Raw genomic sequence first — 20779 nt, forward strand, 5'->3', positions numbered from 1 at the left:
GCGGTGGGGAAGTGGTTAATCATATGTTCCTCCTAACCTTATTAGCTGATTGATTATAGGTGGTACCTATTGTTGGGCCCATGTACTGGGCCCAACAACATGCTGCTTCTCATTACTGCTCTACTAATTTGGGTTTGGACTTGGATTCTTTTAACCAATTAAGGACTGGAAGGATTTGACCCCTTAATGACTGGCCATTTTTGGCGATGTGGTAATTGTGCGGTCATGCAGCACTGTAACCAAACAAAATCTATGTCCTTTTTTTCCGACAAATAGAACTTTCTTTTGGTGGTATTTGATTGCCTCTGCAAGTTTTTTTTGCAACCATAAAGAAAAAAAAAACAACAATTTTGAAAAAAAAAAATATTTTTTACATTTTGCCATAATAAATATCCCCCCAAAAATGTAAAAAAAAATGTCTTCATCAGTATAGGCCGATATGTATTATTCTACATATTTTTCGTAAAAAATTGCAGTAAGCGTATATTGATTTGTTTGATCAAAAGTTATAGTGTCTACAAAATAGGGGATAGATTTATGGCATTTTTATTAATCTTCTTTTTTTTTTTACAAGTAATGGCAGTGATCAGCGATTTTTAGCAGGACTGTGATATTGCTAAGGCAGATTGGACACTTTTGACACTTTTTTGTAACCATTGACATTTATACAGCAATCAGAGCTAAAAATAGCCACTGATTACTGTATAAATGTCACTGGCAGGGAAGGGGTTAACACTAGGGGCAAACAAGGTGTTAAGTGTTCCCTAGGGAGGTGTTTCTAACTGTGGGGGCAGGATAGTGACTGGGGGAGGAAACAGATTGCTGCTCCTAATCACTAGGAACAGATGATCTGTCTATCCTCTCCTGACAGAATGGGTATCTGTTCGTTTACATTGACAGATCCCTGTTCCATCTCTCTCAGGAGCATTCACGGGTGGCCAGCAGAAATCACGGCAGCCGGCCACGCACATTGGCTCTTGCATTGTGCCTTGGGCGTGCGCGCACCCCTTGGTGGTCTCAAAGGGGCCGACGTACCATGATGGTGATTCACCCAGGAGAGCCAACCTGTCGCATTACAACTGAGGCAACTGGTCTTTAAGTGGTTAAAATAGAGATTATTCAGAGGTTGCGCTGGTTAGATTCTATTATGATGAAACCTTTTGAGAAAACCCATAAGAGGATCAACAGGGCTATTGAAAAATTTACGTGCCCATTCGTTTGGTTTTTCATACCGACATGTAGACCCATAAGGGGTTATTTCTGGTCTTTACAGAAGTAATGGAGGTACACTTATCTATCCAATATTGGCCTGGATATAATGAATTTAGCATTTCAATCCTGCATCGAAAAAGCCATGTGCTAGGGGTGAGGGTGACAGTTTTAAAATAAAATAAAATGTAAATCTGATTTTTTATTCAGCTCGAGTCATAGTGGCCGAGCTGACTAATTGAAGTTTGGTATATGCAGTTATTTGTTGCCAAGTTAAAGCTATATATGGCCAGTTGACATTTTTATTTAATCTGAATGCAAGCCAATAATAAAAGCTGTGGCCAATAATTTATCCAATAAATGTGTTAAGTAATGAATTTGGTTATGTTGTGTCTTTTCTTTGAGACCAGGCATTATTGCCTACGATCCCTAAGTAAAACTTAGATGTAAAAATATATATTCAATCTTTGTTTTCCATGCTCTTTCCCTTTCCCTCTTGTTTGGTAGTGTAACCCCTGACTCCTGGATAGAGTAGACCCATTAAGGGTCCACTGATTCTATGAAACATAGTTGACTGCTTATGTTTATAATATGTTGACTGATGGTCCCTGGACCACACCATGTATTTTTCAGATTTTTCTATGTACCGTATGTACATCATATGCTCATTTCTTAGCATGTGCATAGCTGCATATTATCATTGTTGTGGAGTCATCAATTGTTACCTTTGACTCTTTCGCTTTTTTTGTACTCTTGTTGGAACTCAACACATATTCAATCTAAAATATATATTCAAGAAAAACTGTTCTTGTCTTCCATAGCAACCAGTTTATCTGTTTCATGCTCAGGTGTAGGTGTCTGGATAAACAAGGAAGAATGGGACAGGTTTTTATGTCTAATAAGCACAGTTCACCTTTATATACTTAATATGTTATCCTTTTTAATTGATTATTAAAGAAGACCAACTGGTCAAAGGAACAATTGCCATTCATAGAAAAGCCTGGAAAGTGAGAAGTGAAATCCCTTGGTGCCAGAGAGCTGCCTAACCAAAATCTTATCTTAATGCTGAATAACCATCTTCTAACCAATCTCAGTTCTATCTATCTATTTATTTTCATATAAAAGAGGTACACATAACCTTACAGTACATGTACTTCAGGACTTTAAAGAATATGTTGCATATGAACTCTTAAATGATAAATAAATATGCATAAATTAAAAAAGCCCTCTTCTCAAAACTTTTCAATTATTTCCTGCTAATAATTAGAGGTTCTAAAGTTGTACTTTATCCTGAAGACTCGACATTATGCTTATGTTGATATAGTTCAGGTCAAATGTATGTTTTGAATTTCCCTGAACAGGACTTATTAAACTAAATACTGGTGAGCATGTAGAGGTCTCATTTCGTATATTAGCCCCACATTAGCTGAAAAAAATATATATTTTGTTCCCAATCATGTTTTAATTTTGATTGTAAAATACATTTCCAATATTATATACTCTGTTATTTTGTGCAATGACATGCCTCATATAAAGTCCCATGACCATTGATTTTCTTTGTCTGTATATATATTAGAGATTGACGCCTGCCACTGTGGTTGCCACAGATTACACCTTGTTTTTCGAATATAAGTAACTATTCCTTTCTTACACATTTTAAAACATTGTATCAATGAAAATCAAAGCTTAAAGTGATTGTAAAGCTTTTTTTTTTTTTTTTAAATAACAAACATGTTATACTTACCTCCTCTGTGCAAGGGTTGTGCAAGGGTTTTGCACAGAGTGGCCCCAATCCTCCTTTTCTGGGGTGCCCCGGCAGCGCTTTAGGAGAGCTAGATCCCCCATGTAAAAATTTACATGCAGGGGCACATTCTTGTAAGATTTGGGATACTTAGTTTTCTCAGGATCCTACCAAAAGACTGAGTGACACCACCTAGGTAACATGGCACATATCCGAGGTTGCACGAAACTAGGGTGTAGGGTAACTTTATTTTTACCCTATCTTTTTTTCATTTTGCTTTGGTATGATCACATGGAGCTCTGCTAAGTATCAATACATTGCATTTTGATGGAAGGTCCACTTTAACATAGCTTAAAGCTGAAGTTTAAGCATGATGTTTAATGCATAGTTATATGGGCCAATGTAAGTATGCATATTTCATACCTGAGCAATCCCATTTGAATCTGCAAATCACTGTAGTAGTTGCTGATACAACAGTGATAGAAGCAGTCTTCCATGTACAATGTTGAACAGCTACCCTTCTGCATAGTATCCACAGAGGGTCACTCAGCGCTGAAACCATTCACTAAGCAATTTGTATTTTTTTCAGTGAATATAAAATAGAGAGGCAGGGCGGTGATGTCACAATGTCTGCCTCATCCAATCAGAGAATGCCTTGTATTCATTTAAAAATGCAAGGCTGTCAATGGTGGCAGTGATAAGCAAACAACACCCTGTGATCACAATGCAGTAGGGCAGCTTCTTGACACTTGGCCTGGAAGACTGCTGCTATCATTGAGGTGGCAGCAACTCCTGATCGCTCAGGTATGAGATATACATAATTGAATTGGTCTAAGCTTCACCAATGTAACTATACAATAAACTTCAGATTTAAAGTGAACATTGAAGAATAGTTCCACTTTATTGGATACTGGTCGTCATTTGGATACATGAAATTATATATGTCCAGTTTCATTTGATATTGCAATGTTCACTGTAGGCATCTTACGCTATCGAGCCACACTATGCTTAAATCAGCTAAAAACAACTATGGCTTATTATGTTAAATTATATCTGTGCATCAAACCATTTGTTGCAGATGTGAAGATAGTCACAGGGCACAACAGCTCTATCTACTAACCTCCATCCTCATTTATTTAGGTAAAGAGTACAATTTTCTTTTGGATCTGTGCCCTGTGTTTAAAAAAAATTATATCTATAGCTTAAGAGGGGGAGAGGGGCTATTTGTCCCATTTGGCTGTATTTTAAGCCGCCCTTTAATTTACTGTACCAGGCAGGGCCGGACTGGGAATGAAAACCAGCCCTGGAAATAATTTCATACCAGCCCCACAGCATTAATATACCAGCCCAAAAAAAGAGAGAAATCCATGAGAGAGCCAGAGAGGGGCCAGACTGCAATGGTGAGAGAGAGAGAGAGAGGGTGCAACGGCGAGAGCAGAGGAATTTCTAGTGAAAATGGCGCCTATGGCAAACACTGAAACTGTGCCCCTGTCAAAACATTTGAAACCCATCTTTCAGATAACCATAACAAAAAAAACACCCAAGATTGCAGTAATATCAGCACCCATAAATACAGTAATAGCAGCACCCATAATTGCAGTGATATCAGCACCCATAATTGCAGCAACATCAGCACCCATAATTGCGGCCTTACCATTACCCATAAATATGGCCTTACCAGCACCCTTAAATGCAGCAATATCAGCCATAAATGCAGCAATATCAGCACCCATAAATGTGGTAACAGCACCTATAAATGTGGCAATATCAGCACCCATAAATGCAGAGGAATCGTGCGGTGTATCATGGGCACAGCACTGGGCAGAAAGACAGAGTGGAATGGAACATCAGACAGTGACTGCACGCAGTGGTACACATACAGGTCACACTCACTGGCACTGTGATGATAAGGGACACGCAGCAGTGCAGGGGGTGTTTCCTTGTAATGGATACAGTCCTCTGCCAATGCTGCGCCAGTGCCTCTGACACTGTACAGGGGGAGAGAGGGAGTAGGATCACCAGCGGCTCTGTCTGCTTAGCACACACGCACAATCACACATGATGATGACTTTAAGGCCTCTTTCACACTGGGGCGGTGGGGACATTGGCAGTAAAGCGCCGCTATTTTTAGCGGCACTATTCAGTCGCTAGCGGGGTGCTTTTAATGGCCGCAAAGTGTCACTTTGATTCCAATGGGCAGGGGCGCTTTAGGAGCCGCTCCTATTGCGCCTCAAAGATGCTGCTTGCAGGAAATTTTTTAATGTCCTGCCAGCGCACCGCTCCAGTGTGAAAGCACTTGGGCTTTCACACTGCAGTGAGTGGAACCACTCTTTCAGGGCGCTCTGCAGACGCTATTTTTTGCGTTATAGCGCCTGCAAAGCGCCACAGTGTGAAAGGGGTCTTAGACTACTTTCACACTGAGGTGCTTTGCAGGCGATACAAAATAGCGCCTGCAAAATGCCCTGAAAGAGCCTCTCTTCTCACTCCAATGCGAAAGCTTTCACACTGGAGCGGTGCGCTGGCAGGATGCTCAAAAAAGACCTGCTAGCCGCATCTTTGAGGCCCTGAAGGAACGGTGTACACACTTTTTTTATCCTTTTGGGCCGCTAGCATTGTGCTGGCAGGACGCTCAAAGTCTATGAGGCGCCCCGCTAGCGACTGAATAGTGCCGCAAAAATGACAGTAAAGCGCTGCTAAAATACTGACGCTTTAGGTGGAGCCTCCTCCAGTCAAACAAATGACAATCTGGCTGAGTGGCCGGTCACACTCGTAAATGAGCATGGGGAGTGCCTGTCACACTCCTCCATACTGCCAACAGTTAAAGTGGAGGTTCCTCCTAAAAATAAATTCTAACAATACATTTAGAAGACTGATTACGCTGCGGGTATGCTGTTTTTTTTTTTTTTTTTCTCGTACATACCTCGTTATCGCCGTTTCATCCCTCGGCTTCCGGGTACGATTCTTGCTGGACCTAGTTGATTGACGTTCCTCTGACCGGCGCATACTGCGCGTCACGACTTTCCAACAGAACCCAAACGTCATTGCGCAGGCGCCGTATAGAGTCAGCTCTATACGGCGCCTGCGCAGCAACGTTCGGCTTCTTTCGGAAAGTCGTGACGTCAAGTATGCGTCGGTCGGAGGAACGTCAATCAACTAGGAACGCCCAGCCCCACAAGAATCATACCCGGAAGCCGAGGGATGAAACGGCGATAACGAGGTATGTACGAGAAAAAAAAAAAAACAGCATAACCGCAGTGTAATCGGTCTTCTCAATGTATTGTTAGAATTTTTTTTAGGGGGAACCTCCACTTTAAGTAACCACATTTTTCAGGTAAAGTGCCGTACCGCCGGGGCTATAGTGTGGGAGGCAGCCGCAGGAGGACAGGTGGGAATTTTTTGGGCGTTTTTTTTTTTAATTACAATTTGCAGGGGCAGCAAAGGTGACAGAGAGGAGGGGGGGGGGGGGCAAATTGTAACCTAAACCTGTATAATAATCTCTCTCACGAGGCATTGCACGGTGCACCCCCCCCCCCCCCCCCCCTCCTCTCTGAGATTATTATACAGATTTTAATTGCAGGGGCAGCAAAGCTAGGTGACAGAGAGAGAAGGGGGGGGGGGGGCTGGGGGGTGCAGATATGGTAAGAGAGAGAATCGTTTTCATTGCATTAAAATGAATTTCTTCACCTTGTGCTCCAAGGCAGGGTGGCGACGCCGTTCACTTCTCCCCTCACTCGTGACCGGGCAGACACTGCAGAGACATTGTACTAGGCGGTGTTGGCGCCGCACGGGACGATGGAACTAGTCCTAAAAGTTTTTTTTCTCCTGCTCGGCTCCTCCCCGTAGACACATGATCAGTGATGCTGCTCACTGATTAGCTAGGTAAGTTCTTACCTAGCTAATCAGAGAGCAGCATCACTGATCATGTGTCTACGGGGAGGAGCCGAGCAGGAGAAAAAAAAACGTCAGGACTAGTTCAAGAAGGGATTAGTGAGGCGGCGAGTATGGCGGCCGCAACCTGCCGGCCCGTGGCTGCTTTTAACTACCGCAGTCTGCAGGTATGAAAAAGCAGCCCCAGGAAACTCAGTGCAGCCGTCACCTCTGCAATTTAAAACAGCGGCGGCCGCGGCGATCGCGGCTGCGGCCCGCCGCTGATTATATTTGACTGAAAGGCAGTGACAGCAGGCAAAAGCAGGCGGCCTACCGGGAATTTTCCCGGTATCCCGGTTGGCCAGTCCGGCCCTGGTACCAGGTATAGAAGAAATTGTTTAATCTGAATAGTTATATATTATACATATAAACAAAAAATGAAAAATATTGTGCCAAACTCTTGAATGTATATGATAGCAGCCAACACTACAAAAAGATGAATTAAGTGAACAAATGGGCAATTAAGTGTAGCTCTTCTATCGTGGTCAGGAAAGAGCAAAATAGAAAAAACTGTCTCCTCGCCACAATTAATGTTGTGCAGCACCCTGTGACTGGGAAAACACCAAAAAAGTATTCCTGCTAGTACACAGTAAATACTCACAGGAAACAAGACAAATTGAGATATGTTTCTCAATCTAAAAAAATGCCTTAAAACATAAAAACAAACATTCACATCTGGAAAATTGGAAATAAACTGCACTAAATACTGAACAAACAAGAAAGAAGAAAAGAAAAACTGCAATAAAATCACTGGCTATTCAATCCAAGAGCTGCGATTACCATGTGAACAATAAATACAAAAAACAAACAGTGAGAAAAAATATAAATCGCGCTAACTCTAAACGTGTGAAACAAATGTTTGAATCACAAAATACACAAAACTATGTGATATATGATGGTATAAATCATAAGCTATGTGATAGATGATGGTATATATAAATCACTAATATACCAAAAAAACAAGAGAGGTTGGTAGCCACTAGAGGGCACTATAAAGCACTCTCAAGCCCCTCAATAGCAGTGAAACAGTGATGATAATAATGAACATCAAAAATAATAATTTAAATCATATCATTAAATCCATGAATATTAACCAAATAAAAAATATATAAATATATAAATAAAGTAAAAATTGTAGCAATAAAGTCCATAAATGTTTAACACGTGGAATGCCAAACACCCGTGCGCTGTGCCAAGTTCCAAAATCAGTCAAAAACGTGTCCAAAGAAAAGTGATGTATCCTCCACCAAACTATAGATTGGCTCCTTACCAGAACGCCATGTTCCCTTATGACAGGGGATCATGAACAGTATATATTAGGTAGTCACTCCCTGTCTTGCAGTTCAGACAGATACAATCCTTAACATTGGGTCTCATCCACAAGTGATTAAACTTCACCAACATCAATGCCCACCATGTAAAAAACAATAACAGCTCCTGGTGGATTTCTTGACCTTCCTTAATGGGACTTTGTAGCGTTCTGTGCTCTCTTCAACCTGTGTGGCAAAAAAGGTTATTTTGCTCAAATAGGAAAGGAACTTTTGTCTGAATCCCCCTCACCAGCACCAATGTGTTGGTAGGAGAAAGAAAAAACAAAAAGGCCTCTTCATAGCGTAAAAAATTCCAATAAAAATGTATTATAAAACTATCTCACAGCCAATAAAATAACACCCAAATCCAAAAAAACATAAATACAGCAAAGTATCTCTAAATGAAAAAAAAGAGATAACAGCGCAGCATTGGGTAGCTGGAGGCAGAGTATGTTCCTACGCATTTCGTCTTCTTAGACTTCCACTGTGGCCCATTTCCTATTTGAGCAAAATAACCTTTTTTGCCACACGGGTTGAAGAGAGCACAGAACGTTACAAAGTCCCATTAAGGAAGGTCAAGAAATCCACCAGGAGCCCAGCTGAAGCAGCGATTTGATATACACGCCTGTTAGATCCACCGCTGCAAGGCGTGTTGGATCCAGCACATCGGGTATATCCATTTTCTCTACTCCCCCCCTGGATGGTGAAGGCACTCCTGGGTGTTCTGTGTTTCAACTATTCAGTTCCACTTAAGATCTAGAGACTGTTGGAATATTAACATTGTCTGGACCCTGGCAGATAACCAAGAATTTTATGTGCGGGTGAATATATTTTCATGAACATTGTAGGGCATTTTATTCCCCTTTGTTCTTCTTGGAATTACACTTATGTTATTCTGAAGTCACTGTGGGGCACATAGGACATTCGTCCGCTCTGAGTTTTCGTTTTTTGCACATTTATTTCTTCTAGATGTGAATATTTGTTTGTTTTTATGTTTTAAAGGCATTTTTTCAGATTCAGTAACATATCTAAATTTGTCTTATTTCCTGTGAGTATTTACCGTGTACTAGCAGGCATACTTCTTTGGTGTTTTCCCAGTCACAGGGTGTTGCATAACATTAATTGTGGCGAGGAGACAGTTTTTTCTATTTTGCTCTCTCCTGACCACGAAAGAAGCGCTACACTTTATTTCCCATATGTTATACATTTATAGAGCACTAAGGAGAATAATGTATAACTAGAAAAATAAGTAAATTTGCACTGATTTGGTATACAAATCTGAACATGAAAACCAAAAGATAAAGTTCTTTCAGAAATTACATGAGATTATTATTATTATATCTCATACTCAATTGATCGGTGGATGTGAGTAGAGGTAAACCAATGGGTAGATTATATGAACATCTGTGCCCAAATCCTTAGAGCTGCAGTTACTAACCTAGGACCCCAAAAGCTATCTAAAATATCAACCAATGTTTAAGATTTTTCCATTAACTCATGTGGGCTTGCCAAAGAACAAACAGGCCAACTCAACATAAATGGTCTTTGCTGGGTTGCCTGCTAGTATACACAGGATGTAACATGATACTATAAGGGTTTATCGTGTGTATATATAGCCAAAATGTTTTTGTTTTAAATATAATGTGGAAGAAATTTCTGCGTTCCTGCTGGAGAGATTTGCCCAATGTACTATTTCTATTGACAACTGTCTCCATTTGAGATAGTGTAGTTGATGGGGAATTGAAACTTCTTGAGTTGTCACAGGAACAGGACTCTCTTGACAAACATGCTCTCTTGACAGCTACCTAACAGGGGATATCCCCTCACTTTAGAGAGATTACTTCCTGATGTATCTATCACAGGAAGTAAAGTGAAAACTCCCCAATGGGACGAAAACAGCAAAAAAAATAAAAAAATCTGACAGGGATCTTAAATAATCCATATGCTATCCCAAACAAAAAAACAAAAATTGGCTTTATGTACACTTTATATTTTAGAGGGATATAAGCACCTGGCTACTTGACCCCTGCTTCAATCACAATTTTTTTTTATCTAGGTTCTAAAGGCCCAACAGAAAGTATGAAAAGCTTGCTGAGCAGAACACAAGAGAAGCATTACTATGAAACTGCAAAGTTCTGCATCTAATTTTAAATAGGAGATGGTAATCACCACCCAACCATATCGCTATCCTTCAGTTGTACAATGCTACATTTCACAAATTGCAAACTTTTTAAGGTAAGTGTAGAACCTGATATATCTGTAGATTTGTATAAAACGAGTGTTACGCTCCTAGAAATCATGATTAAAAACAAGGTACTGGCACCACCTAAGCTTCTGCCCTATTGTGTGCATGGGCAAAGCCTGTACCTCAAACTTTTGCCGAAGTCCAAAGTCATCTGGGTCATCAGTTATGGGCACATTGTAATACTCGCCTTCTTCTTGGTTCAAAAGCTTGTACCTGAGAGAGACACGCGGCAGACAGACAACCAGGACCAAAAAGAGGGCAACACAGTGATATGATGGCAGAGCAAAGAAATGATGTGGGAGGTTTGAGTTGATCAGAAAACCGTGGATGAGGAATGTTAAAATAGTTAAAACCACATAAGTAGCAGCATGTGTGATTTCATGGAGATATAATACAATATATATAAAAAAAAGTCCAAATCAAATATGAGAAAATTAAAAATTAAGGAATTAATTCAGAAAATGAGGGCAAATAAAATTAGATAAAGACAGAATGAACAAATATAAAACAGAGAAAGAAAGATAAGGAAAAAAAGAAAGGAAAGTAAGGTAGGTATTGGTAGAAAATTGCAATTGTGATTGATGTTCCATATATTTGCAATGCTTTATTTATACTACAGCTTGACGTTTCACACATACAACTTCAGCCAGCACATTCACCAATAAGCTCCACAAAGACACAATATTGTACGAGTTCACTGAGTCTGCTAGAGTGAAAAATATTACAGACAATTACCAGCCATCTACAGAATTCTTCATAATTTCTGAGACACCAAAAGACATGGAGCCCATGAAGTCGTTCCGCGATGTACGGTCCCAGTCCCAGATTTCCACAGAAAGACGTCTGTCTCCATCCCCTGACTTTAGAGAGCTGAGGAGGCCAAAATTACAAACATTATCATTCTGCCAAACAATAACAATGTTATCTGAAAAAGAAAATGAAAGGGTATTATTCACGTTCAGAAACATTACACCCACCTCTGTGTACCTAATATACTAGACAGATCTAAAGGTTTCGGCAACCAATTTTGAACACATTATGCAGTCTAAAGTTTTAAATGCATGGCTAGAATTTTCTCTTTTAGCCCGTGGGATGATCAAGAGAAAATCAGTAGATTATTCCATCCATGTTAAACAGCTTTGGACAAAGAATTTGCACTGTTGGTTATTGTATTTAAGCAGCAGCAGTATCCCTGGCTACTTACCAGTGACTGCATCTCATTAGTTTCAGTCACTATTTGTCTGACACTTTTCCACCTGGTTTGATTTTTAGACCGGCAATACACAGAGCAAATTTATTAACACAGACAGTGTCGATGCAGGAATCCCTCCTGCCGAGCCATTGTCAGCTCCCAAGAAAGGGTACAAATCAGTCAGTTTGCAATATCAGATGACAAAAATATAGACACAAGGACATTGCTTTGAACCCAGAGGGTAAACAATAATTACCAGGAGACGATTGTACCAAAGTTGTTCGACCAATCAACTTGGTACATTTAGCCTGGTTCAAATCTTGGCCGGTACTTGCTGAACCAGCCAGGATTCAAACCATGCCTTAGTCAAGTTTTGTTGAGCCAGGTGCTGCCAACACGGCCACCCACAGTTCGAGTTTCAGTGATTTCAGCAGGAACTTAAACTAGATTAGATACTTTATCATTAGTGTATTCAATATAACAAAAATCTAAATGGTAAGGTTCCGGTTGAACAGGCCGATAATCAAACCGTGTATGTACAACCTTACCATGTAAATTTTTGTTTTACTGAATACACTAATGATAAAGTACCTAATCTAAAATGTTGCTAAAATTACTGAAACTCAAACTGTGGGTGGCCCTGTTGGCAGCACCTGGCTCAACAAAACAGCATATATGTATCCACACATAAATAAATACATATGCACCAATATTGTATACCTTTTTAATATGAAGAATAGCCTTTGCAAATAATACAAAAGTGTTAAAAGTAATAACATTTTTAAAAAGTAAGAGAAAATACACTAATACAATATTTGCATATGAAAGATAAACTTCCAAGGTGCATTACCATTCTTAGGAGGTTGTACATGATGGACTAATGGATAGTACACCTCTGGGAAAGAAACTGTCCTTCAGTCGGTTTGTGTTAGTTTTGATTGCTCTTTATCTTGTTCCTGATGAAAGTGGGACACACACAATATATCCTGGGTGAGTTGATTTTAGTTGGCCAGCATACACAATGTCCAACTTTGGTATTTCGGTACCTATATCGAAGCTGATAAGCTGTCTTATCATTGTCATTTATAATTCCAATTGCAGTGCAAACTTCATCTGCAAACTTCACTATAGTAGAGGCATGAATAGGGATGAGATCATGTGTAAACAGAGCTGGACTGAGCACACAGATCTGCGATACTTGTAGGGTTCAGAATTAAGGTGGAGGAGATTTGCTTTCCCATTCTCATGGTTTGTAGTCTATTAGTAAGGAAATCCATATTTCAGCAACAGAACGAGGGGCCTAGCACAGGTAGCATGTAAACCAGTTTGCGGTTGATTCCTGTATTAAAGGCAAAACTAAAATAAAAAAAATAAAACATTCTAACATACAATGGGGGACAATAATTATTTGATCCCCTGCAGATTTTGTAAGTCTGCCCACTTACAAAGAAATTAAGGGTCTATATTTTTTGTTTATCATAGGTGTACTTTTAATGATAGAGACAGACTATCAACCAAAAATCCTGAAAAACACATAAAACAAATGCCATAAATTAAGTTGCAGTTAAGTGAGTAAAATAATGATTTGATCCCCAAGCAAAACATGACTTGGTACTTGGTGGAGAAACCCTTGTTGGCAAGCACAGAGGTAAGACTTTTTTTGTAGTTGGTTACCAGGTTTGCACACATCTCAGGAGGGATTTTGGTCCACTGTTCTTTACAGATCTCTTCTCTAAATTCTTAAGGTTTCTTGGATGTTACGTGGCAACTGAAAGTTTCAGCTCCCTCCTTAAAATGTTCTATAGGATTAAGGTCTGGAGACTGGCTAGTGCTTCTTCTTGAGCAACGCTTTTGTTGCCTTGGCATTATGTTTTGGGTAATTTTCATACTGAAACCCATCTTCAGTGTTCTGGCTGAGGGAAGAAGGTTCGCATCCAATATTTTACAATACATGGCCCCATCCATTGGCCCCTCAATGGATGATTTTGTCTCCACCATTTAAAATACTACGATAAAAATGAGACCCCTTTTCTCACACCAAGTTATTTGTGCTTAAAGTGAATTTCCACTCAAAAGTGCGCTTATTCGTTTCCTCCCCCCTCCGATGCCACATTTGTCACCTTTCAAGGGGGGGAAATGGGTACCTGTTTTTGACAGGTACCGTTCCCCACTGCATACGCAGTAGAGAACCAGCTGTGAAGCCTAAAGGCTTCATTGCCGGGTTCTCTTACCAGGAATGGTGGAGGCTGCACCCAACAGCTGATCAGAAGATCAGCTGGGGTGCTGACACCGCGGGCTCCCTGGACAGGTAAGTGTCAATATATTAAAATTCAGCAGCTACAGTATTTGAAGCTGCTGACTTTAAATGTTTTATGGGAGGGCTAGACCTCCACTTTAACATGCATCAAGGCTGTGTGTGATGTCATAGTGATAGCATCACCAGTTGATCTATTTGTTTGGTAGACAAACTGATGTTTATCTAGCTCATTGAGGATGCTAACCTTTATGGGTGAAAGTTCAAGTACACTTTGTAATCACCAGAGTTAACGAATTTTGGTGATTATCATTCAGATATCTCACTACCAAATTTTTGAGAATAGGAAAAAGTTGATTAAAATGGGTAGGGACAGCAGCTTGTTGCAATGAGAGATTACAATTGTTAACATCTGCTATCTAATCAGCAAATACCCTCAGTGCACACCCCATGTGGTTCTGCTGCATTGTTGATGTCAATCTTCCTCAGAATATATCTCACCTCGTATGGCTGTCATACAAGTGACTGTTTCTCCAGTTTCTTTAATTTGGATTTAAACTCTGAGGTTTTGATAATAAAAATGGGTAAAATAAAAAAAAATAAAAAAAATCAGGACAACTGATCTGTGGCGTACTAGATTTAAAAATGTATTTTTAGAATTTAGTTTTAATTATTGTTCTTAAGATGGCATTTAATGTACAGTTTGTATTTACACTTAGCCTCTCTAACACTTTATTTCTCGGATTGTAGACCAGGGATTCCCAATTTGGGGTGTGAGATGGAATTTCAGGGGGGGGGGGGGGCAAAAAAGAGTGGATTGTGTCCCTCAGTGACATGTCACAAATTCTCACTTAGCCAGCTGCCAGTGTGCCTTAAGCAGTGGCAGTAGGTGATTGTGTTATGTAGGTCCCAGTTTATTTAACCACTTGCAGACTTCTGCAGTACATATACTGCTGCGGGGCAGCTCGTACTGACAATGTAACATACCTGCGCATCTAGGCTTTCCTCCGGATTCGCTAATGCATGTGCACCTGGAAACCTGAGCTGTCATTTGCTGTAGCACAAGCCGATCAGCGGGTGCAAGCCAATTATTTATAGCCCAGACCCGCTAATTGGCTGAATAAGTGACAGAAGAGAGCCCTGTGTTGACACACGGCTCTCGTCTGTCATTTGCTCAACCTATTAGTGGGTCTCGGCCATAAATCATTGTCTGGGACCTGCTGATCATCTTGTGCTACAGCGAAGGACAGCTCATGTTTCCAGGTGCAAATGGATTAGCACATTTCTGCTGTTTGTAGTAGAGAGCCCTGTTTTGGTAAACACCACAGGGCTCTCTAATACAAACAGCAGAAATGTGCCATTTTTTTCCTCACTGTAGAGCAGGGAGTTAAACCCGGAACATTGCCTAGTAAAAACAGCACACAGTACACCCAGTAAACATTGTTAGGCACACAGATAACGCCTTCGGGCCAGATTCACGTAGATCCGAGTATCTTTGCGTGGGCGTAACGTATCCGATTTACGTTATGCCTCCGCAACTTAGAAGGGCAAGTGCTGTATTCTCAAAGCACTTGCTTTGAGAATACAGCAGTTGCGGCGGCGTAGCGTAAAAAGGCCGGCATAAGGCTGCCTTATTCAAATTTGGGACAGGGGGGCATGTTTTATGTTAATAACTTGTGACCCAACGTGATTGACGTTTTTCACGAACGGCGCATGAACCGTCCGTGGAAATTTCCAAGTGTGCATTGCTCCTAATACGCCGCAAGGACGTATTGGTTTTGACGTGAACGTAAATTACGTCCAGCCCCATTCACGGACGAGTTACGCAAACGACGTAAAAAATTCAAAATTTGACGCGGGAACAACGGCCATACTTAACATTGGTACGCCGCACTTATGCCACCATATAGCAGGGGTAACTTTACGCCGGGAAAAGCCTAACGTAAACGGCGTATCTGTACTGCGTCGGCCGGGCGTACGTTCGTGAATTCGCGTATCTAGCCGATTTACATATGTCGACGCGTAAATCAGCGTACACGCCCCTAGAGGCCAGCGTAAATATGCAGTTACGATCCGATGGCGTAAGAGACTTACGCCAGTCGGATCTAAGGGAAATCTATGCGTAACTGATTCTAAGAATCAGGCGCATAGATACGACCGGCCAGACTCAGAGATACGACGGCGTATCTGGAGATACGCCGTCGTATCTCTTTTGAGAATCTGGCCCTTAATGGTCCTTCAATGTTAACCCCTTCCCAGGCAGTGTCATTTGTACAGTGATAGTGTATATTATTAGCACTAACCACTGTATTCGCATCACTGGTGATGTCAGTGTCAGTCAGTTCCCCCCAGCATCAATTAAGACGTGTACACACGATCGGTTTGTCCGATGAAAACAGACCGATGGCTCAAAAATTTGAAATTCGACTTACATTAATAAAACACTTCCTAGGGGTGGGGGGCACAGAAAAAGGTTAGGAACCAATGTTGAAAGCCAACAAATCACCTTATTTAAGAACAATGGGGGTTATTTAGGAAAGGAAAATCCACTTTGCACTAGAAGTGAAAACTACAAGTGCAATGTGCACTTGAAAATGCACTGAAAGTGCACTTGGAAGTACAGTCAATGTAGATCCGAGGGGGACAAAGTGTGGTGCAAAGTGGATTTGCCTTTCGTAAATAACCCCCAGAGTCTCTTTACCTGAGTAGAGCACCTACTTTGCCATCTAGCCATGGCTTTTGATTTAATGGTTAGTACAGTCTCAGTACAGAAAGGTATATAGACCAAAACAGATTAGGTATATTGCTCTAAATCTACACCTTGTGACAACACGTCCCTGTGCTTATTAAAAAAAAATCAATATATGGTGCTGTGCTCCAAAATCAGTGCTACAGTATAAAGTATAAAGTGCTATGTGTACTAGATCATAAACACTCTAATTCATGCAAAAATATTCACTAAATGCATACATAAAAAGATAATGCATAACAAATCTACTATACTAAATAATAAATGAGTGATAAGTATTCCAGGGGAAATAAATAAAAATTCATACAATATGGTGCGTGCACCAAGACAATTTAAATCTAAACATAATAAAGTAAACCAAACACCTTATATATTTATTTAGTTCAGGTAGCGTGGGAATACCTATTGTATTTGTGTCCCTGTCTTGTGTCCTCTGTAATTTCAAAGCAGTCCTGGTGGCTTCCTCACTCAAGTTTTGGACAGTTTTAATAACCAGTCTTTTTCTGCAGATTAGAGGTTTATAGGATGGAATCATCATCAATGTGGAGAAATTTGATCGACCAAGATGTGATAACAAATTAGAATTGTTTGCTCAAAGAATTTTTGGGGATACTTGGCCCAAGGTGTTTTCCCTTTTATATACACAGCCATGATGACAGTAGTACATTTCCTCAGTATAAACAAAACTGTCTCCATTTCACTTTTAGGTAGTTCAAGTCCAGTGAGCAATTTGTCTCAATAATATCTTTATCAGTTCTTGTTTACATATTATACAGGATACCAGGGATGGGTCCTGGGCGACAGGTATATTTCCCCACTATTTGTGTTGTGGTCCCTTTTAAGGGGTTAAAGAGTACTCAGGGTTGTCACACCATGCAGGGTGAGGGGTTCTGGGGTAGTCCAGTTAGAGAGGAGAGGACAGATTTTCAGTACTCTGTGGATTGGTAAGTTCTTATTAGGGACCTGGAATTCAGAGGTTCGGAGAGACCTTTGTGGTGGGAAAGAGCCTCCAAACCCAGGTTGCACTGCTGGGCTCTGAGGAAGAGGTCTCTGTTACCTCGAAACGCGTCAGCCAGCAGCAACGCACCTCGCCACCCCCCCCCCCCTACAGTCTGGAGTGTGGTTTGAGGGGTATTTCAATTATCGTTTGACAAGCCTTTTATCATTTCATGTTTGTGAGTAGTTTTCATTATTTTATTATTTCATTAAAATTTGCCAAACGGTAGTACACAAGGCTGGTGCGCCTTTCTTTCTCCCTTTTTGCCAGGTTACAGGGACTTTGGTCCTGAAAGTGTTAAGTCACATGCAAGGGAGTCTTCAAATGCAGCAGGAAGAAAGCAGAAACTGTCTGTGAAGGAGTGTGGAGTGGTTATCAGCTGTGAGGGAGTTAACTATGCAGAGATTGAGACACAATTTTGCTGAGCTCCTGCCGCCTGTGTGGTACCCCTGCAACAGATGGAAAACCCCAAACCCTATTGTAGGGTCAGCAGTCAGTCATTCTCTTGTTTTTCATGATACCAGGGTTATGGACTATTTTGTATTTGTTTGCTTAACCACTTGCTTACTGGGCACTTAAACCCCCTTCCTGCCCAGGCCAATTTTTAGCTTTCAGCGCCGTCACTTTTTGAATGACAATTGCACAGTCATTCTACACTGTAACCATATGGAATGCTTATCATTTGTTCTACACAAATAGAGCCTTCTTTCAGTGGTATTTAATCACTAATGGGGTTTTTATTTTTTGCTAAACAAACAAAAGATGACTGAACATTTAGAAAAAAATAAAACAGTTTTCATAGTTTGTTATGATATTTGGCAAACAGGTAATTTTTCTCCTTCATTGATGTGTGCTGATGAGGCTGCATTGATGGGCACTGATAGGCTGCACTGATAGGCACTGATAAGGCTGCACTGCTCTAATTGTAACATTATCCTGGTGTTGGTGGTGGGTACCTGGTCTTGGCTGTCCTTTTTCTAATAAAATGTATCCCATATTAAGCAGCATGGTCTGCCTGTGTCTCTTCACAGTGGGAATCCTTCCCCTGTAACTTTTTTTCCTGTAAAAGCCACATAGAACCTACAGGACAGAAGTGCTCAGATACAAGGCAGCTGATAACGCCACAGAGGCCGGAGGGGGCGATAGGTGGCACTGATGATGACACACTGATGGGCACCGATTGACAGCACTGATGTGCACTGATAGGTGGCACTGGTGGGTACTGCTTTGCAGCAGTGGGTGTGGAGTGTGCGGGACCAATGTCCCGTTTACACAAGCCGGTGATTGGATTATTTTTTTCTCCTCAGGCTTCTGTTTACATCATGTGATCAGCTGTCATTGGCTGACAGCTGATCATGTAGTAAAGGGCCAAGATCGGCCCCTTCTCCAATCTGTGATCAGCCGAGTCTCATGGACTCGCTGATCACAGATCGCGCCTTCACGCCCCGCAGCACATGCACGGGAGGACATACATGGAAGCCCTCCCATCTACAGTTGTATTCAAAATTATTCAACCCCCACTGAAATTGATTGTTTTGCCAAGTTTGACATTCATTTTGATCATCCTGTCTTCCTGCTTACAATTAAATCAAAGAGTGATTTGACGCATGAGTGGAAGCATTAATCTTCCAGGGTCGCGCACGTCTGATGGTGTGTACAGCCATCAGACCAAAATCCGGCAGCGGACATGTCCGATGAAAACGGTCCGGCGGACCGTTTTCATCAGACAGATCGGGTCGTGTGTACGCAAGCCTTATAGTCTGTACACTTAAATGTTCTACTTAGAGATTTAACATTTCTGGAAATTTTGAAGCCATAGGGGAAAAAAAATGTCCGTTTCTTTCCAGATTTTTTTTTTTCATTTTGGAACAATTTAAACAAAAATTAAGTGTGGAGTAGCTTTATAAATTGAAAGTCGTTTTGTTACACTGGACGGTGAAATGCAGTGCTTTAAATAAAAGTACAGCTTATTCAGTAAATAAACGAACCTCCCTCTCCTTTTTTTCTTCTGAGGATAGATCAAGATTAGGGATCTAATTGGGAACCTACAGTAGGTGTTTGTGATATTGTGCTTTTAGCACGACAGCGTCGCGCTGATACTCGGCGACATGGTGCCGAGATCTCGCCGACACCTCGCACTCACTGGAATAGTGACAGCACATCCCAGCAAGCGCGTCATAGAAGCGACGGGAGATCCGACTTGGATTCCCGCCAATTCTACACGTGTGCGGCGTTTGTTATGAATCCTGAGGGGGAAGTCCCCGCCGGATTTTAAATAAAAATCCGGCATGGGTCCCCCCTCAGGAGCATACCGGGCCCTTAGGTCTGTTATGGGTTGTAAGGAGAGCCCCCCCCTACGCCGAAAAAAACGGCGTAGGGGGTCCCCCTACAATCCATACCAGACCCGTATCCAAAGCACGCTACCCGGCCAGCCAGGAAGGGAGTGGGGACGAGCGAGCGCCCCCCCCCCCTCCTGAGCCGTACCAGGCTGCATGCCCTCAACATGGGGGGGTTGGGTGCTCTGGGGCAGGGGGCGCACTGCGGCCCCCCACCTCAGAGCACCCTGTCCCCATGTTGATGAGGACAGGGCCCCTTCCCGACAACCCTGGCCGTTGGTTGTCGGGGTATGCGGGCGGGAGGCTTATCGGAATCTGGGAGCCCCCTTTAATAAGGGGGCCCCCAGATACCGGCCCCCCACCCTAAGTGAATGAGTATGGGGTACATCGTACCCCTACCCATTCACCTGCAAGAAAAGTGGTAAAAACACAAATAAACCACACAGTGTATTAAAATATTTTATTTTTCTGCTCCGGAGGCCGCCCCCTGTCTTCTTTATTAGCTCTTTTACCAGGGGGGGCTTCTTCTTTGACGTCTTCGGGTGGGTGGGGGCCGCCGTCTGGTTCTCTTCCACCGCCGGGGGGGGGGGGTGGCTTTTAAAAAAGCCCCCACCCCCCCGGCGGGTTTCCTCCGGCGTCTTCGGCGGGGCTCTTCTTCTTCCGCTATCCCGACGGGTCTTCTCCGCTATCCGGGGGGTCTCCTTCTATATTCGCCGCTCTCCGCTGTTGACTCGTCGCACCCCGGTTCTTCGTCTCGCAGTCCGGTCCCTTCTTCCGTGCTGTACGTCTTCTCCTTCCGTGCTGTGATGAGTTCTTCTT

The 20779-nt window shown here is 41.8% G+C and overlaps 1 protein-coding gene across 1 annotated transcript in view; it reads right to left on the reverse strand.

The window, feature by feature from the left end:
• Positions 1-20779, reverse strand: part of PRKCG (protein kinase C gamma) — a 462939-nt gene that overhangs the window by 58298 nt on the left and 383862 nt on the right. The window contains exons 7-8 of the mRNA XM_040325670.1: positions 11168-11302; positions 10555-10645 (exon numbers count right to left, since the gene is read on the reverse strand). Of these exons, the coding sequence (XP_040181604.1) occupies positions 10555-10645; positions 11168-11302 (226 nt within the window). The remainder of the gene's footprint in view (positions 1-10554; positions 10646-11167; positions 11303-20779) is intronic.

Source organism: Rana temporaria, chromosome 10, assembly GCF_905171775.1.
Source record: "Rana temporaria chromosome 10, aRanTem1.1, whole genome shotgun sequence".
NCBI classification, from domain to species: domain Eukaryota; kingdom Metazoa; phylum Chordata; class Amphibia; order Anura; family Ranidae; genus Rana; species Rana temporaria.